A 12,994-nucleotide genomic window follows, 5' to 3' on the forward strand; every position below is an offset into this window, starting at 1 on the left:
TTTACAAAATAAGGGAAAATGGGGTGACTGAAGTCAGATGGATGTACTGCATGAAATAAGCATTATAGAGCCAGTCAAAGAAGAACTGTTGGCTTACAATGCAATGTCCATCAAACAACAGATGGGCATTCATCATTCTACAAACATCAACCCAAATATACTGAGGGGTGTATATTTTTGTAACCGAATGCTCCATAGTCAAGCGTGAAGGTTGAGCAGAGCATCTTACCCTCCGGTTGCTTGATGCCCGGAGTTATACAGCGGAGGAAATCATCGGGGGTCATAAAAATCTCATGATCCCCATGATCGCCATAAACCTTCAGGGTTGCAAAGTAACGAAAAATCTTGTCTGGGGTGGAATACTGGCGAATGCGATTCTCATACTCAATTATCTGCAATTCACGATTAGGGTTTTGCTTGCCAGGTCATCAATTCTTTGACTACGTCTAAAGTGTGAAGAGAAATGACTGAATATGGCAAAGAAGCATTGAATAATGAACAATGTAATCATCAGAGAAAGAATTCACTGAAATTTATTAGCACATTATATATCCTTGTTTGGCTCTTAACAAATGAACAAAAAATATTCTGTAGACAATAAATACTGAAAAATACAATACTTGGTTTTCTTGCACCTTAACCCTTAAAAATTGGAACAAACCACCTAAGAAAAGAAATGCCAAGTTGCCTCACTCAATACATAAGGGCACCTTTAACTGAACTTCTAGAAAGTCAATTTCAAAGAATGGAGGTTGTACTTGTATAAATAAGGCCACGGAAAAATAAAAATTAAAATATTTCAGTTACATTTGTCATCACACACATTGTTAACATTCTTATGTCAAAACTTTCCCATGCTTTTCTCTCCAGTGCACTGTTATCATGAATTTCATCCAGTTTAGGTATCTCTGCTGAATCTACTGCATAATGATAGTTGGCTGATTACAAGCATAGTTTATAAACCAACCAAACTTATTTGTCCATTCTAAGTACACCTGCACCCTACCCTAAACATACCTTCATTCACTAACAATTTATTTGTGTTTTTGCATGTGGCGTGCATGCTCTACAGTCTTGAGCATTCCAGTCAGCCAATCAGAATTTGGTACAAAACAGAAGTTTATTTCATCACAACCAATTATTCATAAGTTGGGTTATTTTGGATGAAAAAAAAAAACAGTCACACAATACTCAAGACTGTTTGGAATTTTGTGTCCATTGCTCCTTCTTGCATATAAAGGTCCATTTTATGTGATGTATGATTAAGACAATGAGAGCTATTTGAAATGAGATTAAAATTTAAGTATCATTACAGAAACTGTTGGGAAGTTTACTTTTTAAAAATTAACAGCCTAAGAAACAGTTTCAAATACGCCAATAATCTTTACAGAAGATAAAAGTGAAAAATAAACACAAATCAGACTTTCTCAAATAACTTGGTTACACAGCATATAAGTATACTTTTAACTGCAGGCTGCAATTTTACTTCTTATGTGGTTCATTCCAATATTATGTACAAGTTAAGGTATATCATAAATAACACAAGGGGTTTTATGTATGAATATTAACTGTGAAGACTTGTAACAGGTCATGTTTCCTAGTTAAAAAAAAGAAGTAAAGAGCATGTAATTCTTCATCATTTCAACTCTGTACTATTAATATAAATTTTTTCATGAAAATAGTATATTCCTTCAAAATTAATAAATCAAAACAAATATCGAACTCCCAATGTTCCACATCCTTACCTTTCTGTCTCTGAATCCAACACGCTTCTTCTTCCTGGGTTCCTCGGCTCCAGTATCTTCCCCTTCTGAGTCTTCAGAGGCAGACTCCAAAGAGCCTTCTGAATGTTCTGCCTCCTCTTTGGTGAAACTCTCCTGCTGATGCTCAGCAGCATCTGTTTCAGATACTTCCGCTGCCTCGACAGTTAAAAGCTTCCAAATCCTAAACAGAGAGCAAACTGTTATAGAAATTATTTCAAGTTATAAATAATGTAACTCATAACCTACAATTAAGTCAAACTAAGCATGTACTCAACTGTAAAAAAAAAAATTTTCATTAAAATCTGGCAACAGATCAATTGGTGATAAAGAAAGAAATAGTATTGTTCAAAAAATACTTATTCTACCTCTTGTTTACTCGGCACAAATTTGCAACCCCTCTTGTACAGTCAAAAGATGTACAGAATATCAAATTACTATTACTAAAAGAATACATACACTGAATTTGCGAGACAATCACAACACAAAAACGAAAAAAAATATATCACAAAGTATAAACATCTAGCATAATCTAGAAAAGTGTAATAACAGTACAATAATTACCGTTTCCAGCTGAAGGAAAAGTAAATTATTCCCGCCCCTATAATAAAGTAATATATCTTGGTAAATCTCTTCAAAGGTGGTTCTCCAGCATGTCCAAAGTTTTTGTAGCCCCTCTCTTGTTCTGTCGTTGCAGTGGGGGTGAGACACCTGAAATAATAAGTATAATTGGAATAACATATTTCTTAATACAGTAAACAATAATATACCTACTGCAAAGCCTACCCGAGCTGTTGAAAATCTCACAAAAAAATAAAACATGCAGTGCACTGCACTTCTTGACCACTACACTTTTTGACCACAAAGAAAAAAAAAAAATCACTAATAACTGCCCAATTTCATGGACCCTGAAATCCCTAATTACCATCACTCACTTGTTCAACAAGCAAAAGAAAAGCAGTAAGCAGAATAATCCCACAGTCTCCAATAATTACCTGCCTCAGGGAAGTAAAAATATACCAAATTAAAAATCCTCATATATAAGCAGAACTAATTCTGTAACAAAATATTTTACTGCGGAAGCCACAGTTACCAAACTAGGAATTAAACTTTTGAAAACTGTTGAGATCTGATTATAAAATCAAATACACAATTTTACTCCAAATCAATTGCAAAGAGTTTGGTAATAAAGGCAAGTACAAAACTTGTTAAATTAGTCCATGTCAACCTACCTATTGCTATCTCTTCTCCGAGCGCTTGCAAGCGCTGAATGGCCCCTCACACTGCATGGCTTAGGCACCAGGGTAGTGTCGAGACTGGTAAAACGACTGGCAGGAAGTGACCCCCGTTCTCGAGTGAGGGTTGGCAGTACTCTAAGGAGTGTTCCCCGCATCAGGCTCTTTTTCAGTTAAACTCTGTAAAATGAAATAACTGCCATCAAATTGTTTTAAAAACATTGCTGAACATTTGGTAACCTTCAATGATACAGTGGTCCCCCCGTATTCGCAGGGGATGCGTACCAGACCCCCCCGTGAATAGTTAGAACCCGCGAATGTTTGGAACCCCTATGAAAATGCTAAAAACAGCCTATTTTGTTAGTTAAAACTCAAGAAAAACCCACTAAAAATTTTCATACTTGGTTTTTTTAATAGTTTTATCACAAAAAATGATATTGTCATGTTACAATAAAGTTTTATACATACTTACCTGACAGATATATACTTAGCTATAGACTCCGTCGTCTCAGACAGAATTTCAAATTTCGCGGCACACGCTACCGGTAGGTCAGGTGATCTACCGCCCTGCCCTGGGTGGCAGGACTAGGAACCATTCCCGTTTTCTAATCAGAATTCTTCTCTTCCACCTGTCTCCTGCGGGGAGGCTGGGTGGGCCATTAATCGTATATATCTGTCAGGTAAGTATGTATAAAACTTTATTGTAACATGACAATATCATTTTTATACATTCAACTTCCCTGCCAGATATATACTTAGCTGATTAGCACCCATTGGTGGTGGGTAAGAGACAGCTAACTACTGAAATAGACAGGTAAACAACATATGTTGTAGGTATTAATAAACCTTGGTTCCTACCTTATTAGGCTGAAGACTTCGCGGCTACTGCCTTGGAGTCTGCTTAGCCTCAAGAGCCTCAGCGAGATATTGATCTATGGCTAAGAGTTCTTGTGGGTCTGCCAATGGGGTCTTATCCACTTACTCGGCAGAGCCTAAAGGCCTTTGTCATTGGGTGCTATTCCACTAACATGACAATACACCTTGTTCAAGGAGCACAACACCGATCCCGATCACCTGATCCTAACATCCATGTTAGTTCTAAGATTGCAAGGAGTTATCCCCGAACTCCTTACAAACAACCAAAAACTCGAAACATAATTACACTTTCATTTACAAAATATACAAAAAAAAATTTTTTTGTACTCCCCTACTAGCCATACATACCCTTGATCCCCTACCAGCAATGACACTATGCTCCCGTGCGACATCAGTGAGCTTGCTAATAGAAAACCAAGCACATATCTGACAAGAGGGTTTATGTACGATAAAACATGTTATTGTTATAATACAATTAAGTTTGTTCATACTTACCTGGCAGATATATATATAGCTGTATTCTCCGAAGTCCGACAGAATTTCAAAACTCGCGGCACACGCAGTGGGCGGCCAGGTGGTAGTACCCATTCCCGCCGCTGGGAGGCGGATATCAGGAACCATTCCCATTTTCTATTCATATTTTTATCAGTGCCACTGTCTCCTGAGGGGAGGTTTGTGGGTGGGCACAATTGATTATATATATCTGCCAGGTAAGATATGACAAACAAATTTAATTGTATTATAACAATAACATTTTGTTCATGAAACTTACCTGACAGATATATATATAGCTGAATCCCACCTTCGGATGGTGGGAAGAAGACAGAATAGGATTTGTAGGAAACTTAAATTAAGTAGATGATATACACCTTGGTTCCTCACCAAAAAAAATGTTAGCAAAGTAGACTCTGTGATTACTGTCACTTCAGCCTGCTTGTGCTTCATCAGAGTTGCCAGCCAGGTGGAGACCTGTAGTGCTGGTGCGCTCTGGATGCTCTGTCAACGGGGACGTGACCTCATATGACAAGAGCATAGAGCCATACAAATGAGGGCAACGAAGCAACTGACCACCACCTGACCAACTATCCAAGACCCCTGAACACTAAGCTAAGAGATGGGAGGTCTTCACCAAAGCCTCACCACAACCAAAAAACAACAACTAAAAACTAACCTAAACCATAACTAAGGGATAGGGAGAGAGCTACCTTCAGCCCCCAAGACTGTGTCTGCAGAAACGTATGGCCCAAGAGAACAACAGTCCTCTTATATCGTGTTATCGACATCTCTCAAGTAGTGTGAGACGAATACTGAATTGCTCCTCCAAAAGGTGGCGTCAAGGATGTCCTTGATCGACATGTTCCTTTGGAAGGCAAGCGAGGTTGCGACAGCTCTGACCTCGTGAGCTTTCACTCGCAAGAGGCTCAATCGATCTGTGGGGAAGACGAATGAGCCTCTTTAATGACGTCCCTCAGAAAGAACGCCAAGGCATTCTTGGATAATGGTATATCGGGCCGTTTAACCGAACACCAGAGATTATCTGAGGGACCTCGTACTTCCTTAGTCTTGTGGACATAAAACTTTAGAGCCCTGACAGGGCACAGGACTCTCTCAGGTTCTTGGCCCACAAGGCTTGTCATACCCTTGATTTCAAAGCTCCTTCGGCCAAGGGTTCGACGGGTTTCATTCTTTGCTAAGAAAGTGGACTCAAGAGCAGACCGCATTGTCCCCTTTGAAGCCCACTCGCTTACAAATGGCTTGAATTTCGCTAACTCTCTTCGCCGTCGCCAGAGCAGTTAGGAAAAGAGCCTTCTTCGTCAAGTTCCTAAGAGACGCTTCATGTAGAGGTTCAAAAGGACTCGACATTAACAGTCAAGGACTAAATCCAAGTTCCAAGAAGGAGGCCTCGCCTGAGGTATCTTGGATGTCTCAAATGATCTCAGGAGATCGTGAAGATCTCTGTTGTCAGACAGGTCTAGTCCTCTGTGTCGGAAGACTGCTGACAACATACTCTTATATCCCTTGATGGTCGGGACAGCCAGCTTCTGCACATTTCTTAAAAATAGCAGGAAATCGGCTATCTGGCTCACAGAGGTAGTGGAAGAGGAAATTCCCTCCTTTCTACACCATGCCCTGAAGGAAGCCCACTTCGACTGGTAAACAGCTCTCGAGGAAGTTCTCCTAGCATTGGCGATCACCTTTGCAGCTGCTTTAGAAAAACCTCTCGCTCTGGCCAACTTTTCGATAGTTCCCCCTGACGCAGTCAGACCCAGAGCGGAGAGGTTTCGGTGATATCTTGCGAAGTGGGGCTGTCTGAGTAGATCTTGTTTCCTCCAGGGCAACGTCCTCGGAAAGTCTATGATGAAGGACATTACCTCCGTGAACCATTCCTTCGCGGGCCACATCGGGCGATCAGGGTCAACCTCGTCCCCTCCGATGCCGCGAACTTCCTTACTACTTCCCCATGATCTTGAATGGCGGGAAGGCATACAAGTCCAGGTTCGTCCAGTCCCAGAGCAGAGCGTCTATAGCGACTGCTCCCGGATCCAGCACAGGGGAGCAATAAAGAGGCAACCTCTTGTTCTCGAAGTCGCAAATAGTCGACTAACGGACACCCCCACAGTCTCCAGAGCTCTCGACAGACGTCCTGGTGCAACGTTCATTCCGTCGGCAGGATCTGATCCTGTCGGCTGAGAAGGTCTGCTCTGACGTTCTGGACTCCTGCGATAAATCTCGTCAGGATCCTTATCCGTCTCGCATCTGCCCTCCCACAAGCAGAATCTCCCTCGCTAAATAAAAAAGAGGACGGGAGTGTGTACCTCCCTGCTTCTTTAGGTACGCAAGGGCTGTGGTGTTGTCCGAGTTGACTTGGACTACTTTCTCTGCAACCTTTTGTTGGAAGAACTGTAGCGCCAGAAAAACCGCCGCTAGTTCCTTTACATTGATGTGCCAGGACACCTGTTCCCCCCTCCAGGTGCCTGACACTTCCTCCCCTCCCAGTGTTGCTCCCCATCCCACCCGACACCGAGGCGTCGGAAAACAACACTAGGTCTGGGCTCAGAAGTTTTAGGGACAACCCCTCTCGAAACTTCCGAGGATCTAACCACCATCTTAGATGGTTCTTCACCGATTTGGTGATGAAAAGGGTCGCATTCAGATCCTCTCTGACTCTCCATTTGTCTGCTAAAGAAAAACTGGAGAGGTCTGAGGTGTAGTCTTCCCAGGGAAACAAACTTTTCCAGCGAGGAAATGGTCCCCAGCGACTCATCCACTCCCTCGCCGAGCAAGCTTCCTTCCCCAGGAAGGCCGAAACTCTCTCTAAGCCTTGCAGCTGTCGTTCCTGGGACGGAAACGCTCGAAAAGCCACTGAATCCATCTGAATCCCCAGATACACGATGGACTGTGTTGGGGTCAGATGCGACTTTTCGAGGTTGACCAGAAGTCCCAGGGACTTCGCCAAGGCCCAACGTGAAGTGAAGGTCCTTCAGACACCTTTCTTCTGACGATGCTCTGATCAGCCAATCGTCGAGATACAGGGACACTCTTATTCCTGCAGAATGTAACCATCTCGCTACGTTTTTCATGAGCATGGTAAATACCATCGGAAGCCGTGCTTAAAACCGAAACAAAGAAAGGCTCTGGAATTGCCACGAAACAAAGAGCTCCGGAATTGCCAAACTTTGTCCCTTAGCATTAAACCTCAGAAAACTTTATTGGGGAAAAGGGGGAGGGTTGGGTGGGGGGGGGGGGGGAAAGGCACGTGAAAGTATGCGTCCTGTAGGTCCAAGGACAGCCATCCAGTCGCCCGGTCTTAAGGCTCTAGAAACCGACTGAGGTGTTTCCATCTTGAATTTTTTCTTTTCTACGAAAAGATTCAGGCTGCTTACGTCCAAGACTGGACGCCACCCGACGACTGCTTTGGTACCAGGAAAAGTCTGTTGTAATATCCTGGTGACCCCAGGTCTAAGACCTGCTCCACCGCTCTTTTCTTGATCATTTGATCCAAAAGATCTAAAAGAACCTGATGTTTCTCCCCTTGATACGACGGGGAAAGATCTCTGGGAGTCGTAGAAAGAGGAGGAGGGTCCACAAAGGGATCTTGTACCCCTGTTCCACTATCTTGAGGGACCACGCATCTGTATCTCTCTCTCTCCATGCCCCCGCAAAGAACTTTAGCCTGGCTCCGACCGGCATCTGAAGGACTTTCTTCTCACTTAGAGGATTTAGGTTTGAAGGAAACCTCTTCTCTTCTTGCAAGTCCTCTCCCTCGAGGAGCAGCTCTCGAGGGAGGAGCGCTACGAAAGGGTTTAACCTTCCTAGGAGGTCGTCCAGACGACGACGTGGTAGGGACTGCGGGACGTCTTGAAGACTGGGCCAAGAGGTCCTGGGTAGCCTTCTCTTGTAGGCTCACTGCCAGGTCCCTTACCATAGCCTGGGGGAAGAGATGGCTCGAAAGAGTGCAAAGAGAAGCTCTGCTTTCTGCGATGCAGAAACAGACCTCGCTGTAAAAATTGCAGAAAAGCGCTCTCTTCTTGAGGAAAGCAGTGCCGAAATGAGACACTAACTCTTCCAAACCATCCCTGACGGCCTTGTCCATGCAAGACAACACATTGGACAGCTCCCCCAGACTCAAAGAATCAGGACTCCTAGATTGAAGATCCAGGACTCCTAGGCACCAGTCTACGAAGTTAAAGACTTCCAGAGTCCTTAACAGACCTTTCATGTGATGGTCAATCTCCGTTGGTGTCCATGAAATCTTAGCGGACGATAAAAGAGATCTCTTCTGGGCGTCTACCAGACTAGCAAAGTCCCCTTGGGAAGACGACGGGATCTTACTCCTACTTCAGCTTTGGTCTTCCTCACCAAATGCCGCCTTTCCCACCGAGTCTTGAAGGAGGAAGGGCGAAAGTCGACTTGCCCTGATCCTTCCGACGTTCCATCCAATCCTGCAACTTCTTGAACGCTCTTAGTGGACAAGGAAGTTTCATCTCCACCACCTCCGGAACCTTGCACGACCTCGAAGACGAAAACTGAGAGGGTGGAGACTTGGGAGCTGCAGGCTGGAACTTCTCACCAAACGAAGAACGTAAAAGACGAACCAGCACCTTGTAGTCGAAACCGACGAAACTGACGGCTGTTCTTCCTCAACTGAGTCCGCCGACTACTAAGCTCTCCTTCCTCCCGAAGAGGCAAAGGAGATTGAACCTCTGGAGGGCGTGAGGGCGTGCGCCCAACGGGTCTAGCCTTCAACAAAGGCTTTCGAGGATGACTAATATCAGCCTCTTCAAAGCGACCGACCTTCTGTCGATCCTTAGAGCTCGAACCACGAAGAGCGTCCTGACCGCGCTGCGCGTCAAGAGAGGCTACTCTTAGTCTCTCTCGAGGAGCGTCCTTACGTTTTACGCTCAAGCGTCCAGCTTTCGCTTTCAAAGCGTCCTTCTGGGCGCTCTCGAAAGCCTTCTCCACAGTCAAAGGCGTCAAGCAAAACATCCCGACGAGCGTCTTCAAAAGCGTCCTGCGAGCAGTCTTCAAAAGCGTCCTCCAAGGCGTCCTGCCGAGCGTCCTCAAAGGCGTCCTGACGTGCGGGCGGAGACAGAGACGAACGAGGAGACGGAGAAGGAGACTGCCTCGTCCTCTTGACAGGCAGTCTAGCGTCCTTCCTTCGTTTAGGCTCAACTGCTGCTGGGCGAGTCTTCCGAGCCATTAAGGCCGACAATTGGTCTTGAAGCGACACAAGAATACTCTTCGTTGGTGAAGAACCAAGAGGAGGTGAGGGCTGCGCCTGCGAGAAGACGAGGGGCGGGGGACGCCTCCTTCCTTCTCACAGGTACAGCAACCTGCCTCTCCGAGGCGCGAGAGAAGCGCTTCTCAGCGTCGTCCTCGGACGACGTCCTACCTCTCTTCTGTGGAGGAAAACGCGTCATACGATGCAGGCGAAGACCGCAACGATAGCGGAGAGAGGGGACGTAAAGCGTCCTCCCTAGGAAAAGTCCTTTTCAACGGACGCGAGTCTCTCCGAGCGCTCCACCCCCCTTGCGCGGGGAGGGCGCCTCGTAATGGACGAAAAAGCAGTCCTTGAAGGATGCGAGCCTGAGCACGCTCCTTGGCAGCCTGGGAAGTAGCAACAGGTCCTGCCGAAGGGACGCCAGATCGGTGGGGAGCCCCCGTAACCCTCTTGCGGCTTTCGACATGCCCACTCCCTGAGTTCTGGGAGTCCGACAGAGGTCTAGACCTAGAGGCATTATGGGCGGCCGATCTGACGCCCCCTCCACAACACTAGGGGCACGATCACACACTTTACTCGAGCCGTTTTCAAGGGCCAACACTTTGGACTCTTAGAGTGCGTAAAGACTCTAGAATCAGAGAAAGGGCATTACCTTCTCCAGACACAGAACTAGGGCCCTCAGGCAACAACACAGGATTAGGTGAAGCAAATTCTACTGGTGTTAAAATAGGAGAAATGTTACTTCCCTTACCTTTCGTAGAACCGCTCTTGGAGGAAGACCTCCTGATCCTATCGCGCTCCAACTTACGCCGATAGGATTCATACACCTTCCATTCATCCTCAGTCAAACTTTTGCATTCAATGCAACGATCAACCAGCAAACAAACATGCCCCCTACACCCCATACATACTGTGTGGGGGTCTACCGATGATTTCAGTAGCCTCACCTTGCAATCACTTCTCACACACGAAGCTCACTGAACTTGATCCCGACATCACGTTCATAGAAAAGCCAATCCAAAATCCAAAAACAGTCCACTATCGCGTATGCCAATCCAACAATCCAGAGTCAAAACCAAAAGTCAATCCAGATACTTATAACGAGTCAAATCCAAAATCCTGGGCGGAGGTCTGTAAACAGGTGTTTACCGACCGGCGACAGAAAAAAATATGAATAGAAAATGGGAATGGTTCCTGATATCCGCCTCCCAGCGGCGGGGAATTGGTAACTACCACCTGGCCGCCACTGCGTGTGCCGCGAGTTTGTTTTGAAATTCTGTCGGACTTCGGAGAATACAGCTATATATATATCTGTCAGGTAAGTTTCATGAACAAAATAATATTTAAGGATCAGTCTTTGCTCCAAGACCCAGCACTGTATCTGCTGATACAAATGGACCTAGAGAGAAGCACTTCTCATAGGTCGCTCTCACATCCTTCAGATAATGAGATGCAAACACTGAATTGCACCTCCAATATGTAGTCTCAATGATATTTTTTAGAGACATATTCTTTTGGAACGCCAAGGACGTTGCTATGCTCTCACCTCATGGGTCCTTGACCTTTAGAAGACGAAGGATTCCTCCGAGCAGTTCTTGTGAGCGTCCGTAATTACGCTTCTCACAAAGAAAGCCAAGGCGTTCTTGGACATGAGTCTTTTGGGGTTCTTCACCGCACACCAAAGACCTTGTTGACAAGCTCCCATCTGTCTCTTCCTCTCTAAATAATATTTAAGAGCTCTCACTGGACAGAGAGACCTCTCTATCTCTCTGCCTACGAGGTTAGATAGGCCTTTTACCTCAAAACTTCTGGGCCACGGTTTTGACGGGTTTTCGTTCTTTGCCAGAAACATTGTCTGGAAAGAACAGATGGCAGCATCTCCTTTGAACCCCACTGTGGAATCTAGAGCGTGCAATTCGCTCGTCCTCTTGGCTGTAGCGAGAGGACACCAGGGAATAAGCATTTCCTCGTGACGTCGCGGAAGGAAGCCAGATGTAAAGGCTCGAATTTATCCGATGAAAGAATTTCAGTACCACGTCTAGATTCCAACTAGGTGTTCTAGGAGTAGCTGCCTTTGAAGTTTCAAAGGATCTAATTAGATCGTGTAGGATCTTTGTTGCTTGCAATATCTAGCCCTCGATTCCTAAATACTGAAGACAGCATGCTTCTGTATCCTTTTATTGTTGAGACAGAAAGGTGTGATTCCTCTCTCAGAAAGAGGAGGAAATCGGCAATATTCACTATAGAGGTACTGGAGGAGGACAGCTTCTGACTCTTACACCACCTCCTAAAGACTTCCCACTTTGATTGGTATACTCTTCTCGTCGAAGCTCTGCGGGCTCTAGCGATAGAGCCCGCAGCCTTGCGAGAAAAGCCCCTCGCTCTGACAAGTCTTTCGATAGTCGAAAGGCAGTCAGAGCGAGACCTGGGAGGTTGTGTGAAACCTCTCGAAGTGGGGTTGTCTGAGTAGATCTGGTCTGTTTGGAAGAGATCTGGGGAAGTCCACTATCCACTCCAATACCTCTGTGAACCATTCCTGGGTGGGCTGGCCAAAATGGGGCTATTAGCGTCAACTTCGTGTTCTTCGAAGCTACGAACTTCCTGAGCACTTCCCCCAGGATCTTGAACGGGGGAAAGGCGTATGCGTCCACACCCGACCAATCCAGGAGAAACGCGTCTATTGCGAAGGCTCTCGGATCCTCCCACTAGAGAGCAAAAGATCTCTATTCTTTTGGAGAGGAACGTCGCAAAGAGGTCTATGTGAGGTCTCCCCCACAGGGACCAAAGACTTCGACACACTTCTTCGTGCAGAGTCCATTCTGTGGAAGGACCTGATTCCTCCTGCTCAGTCTGTCCGCTCTCACATTCTTGATGCCTTGAACAAATCTTGTGAGGAGAGTTATGCCTCTTTCTTCTGTCCAGGTTAACAGGTGTCTTGTTAACTGAAAGAGGGAGAAAGAGTGCGTGCCTCCTTGCTTGCGTATGTAAGCCAGAGCCGTGGTGTTGTCCGAGTTTATCTGTATCACCCCGCCTCTGACTATCTCTTCGAAGAACTTTAAGGCTAGGTGTATGGCCACTAGTTCCTTGCAATTGATGTGCCAGGACACCTGTTCCTTTGTCCAGGTGCCTGACACCTTCCTTGCTCCTAACGTCGCTCCCCATCCCGACTCCGAAGCGTCGGCATATAACACTTGGTCTGGGTTCTGCAGGGCAAGCGATACGCCTTCGTTCTTTTGAAGAGGAAGGATCCACCACTTCAAATGATCTTTTACCTCTTGTGGAAGTGGGAAGATGTCCGAGAGTTGTCCCGTCTTCCAACTCCACACCCCCTTCAGGGGCGAAGGTGAAGCCTCCCCAGAGAGAAGAACTTTTCTAGTGAGGACAGGGTCCCTAAAAGGCTC

General features: G+C 45.7%; 1 protein-coding gene across 8 annotated transcripts in view; it reads right to left on the reverse strand.

Moving 5' to 3' along the window:
- The window catches only part of LOC135197269 (calcium uptake protein 1 homolog, mitochondrial-like), a 195,960-nt gene that overhangs the window by 43,503 nt on the left and 139,463 nt on the right, over nucleotides 1–12,994 (reverse strand). For 5 of the 8 annotated variants that reach the window (XM_064224383.1, XM_064224380.1, XM_064224377.1 and 2 more), the window contains exons 2-4: nucleotides 2,993–3,175; nucleotides 2,325–2,471; nucleotides 1,746–1,944 (exon numbers count right to left, since the gene is read on the reverse strand). In XM_064224383.1, the coding sequence (XP_064080453.1) occupies nucleotides 1,746–1,944; nucleotides 2,325–2,471; nucleotides 2,993–3,153 (507 nt within the window). In that variant the 5' untranslated portion in view covers nucleotides 3,154–3,175. Of the gene's footprint in view, nucleotides 1–229; nucleotides 393–1,745; nucleotides 1,945–2,324; nucleotides 2,472–2,992; nucleotides 3,176–12,994 lie in introns of all 8 variants that reach the window. The other 3 variants (XM_064224384.1, XM_064224382.1, XM_064224381.1) reach the window with 1 other exon arrangement.

This window comes from Macrobrachium nipponense, chromosome 18, assembly GCF_015104395.2.
Source record: "Macrobrachium nipponense isolate FS-2020 chromosome 18, ASM1510439v2, whole genome shotgun sequence".
In the NCBI taxonomy this organism is placed as follows: Eukaryota; Metazoa; Arthropoda; class Malacostraca; order Decapoda; family Palaemonidae; genus Macrobrachium; species Macrobrachium nipponense.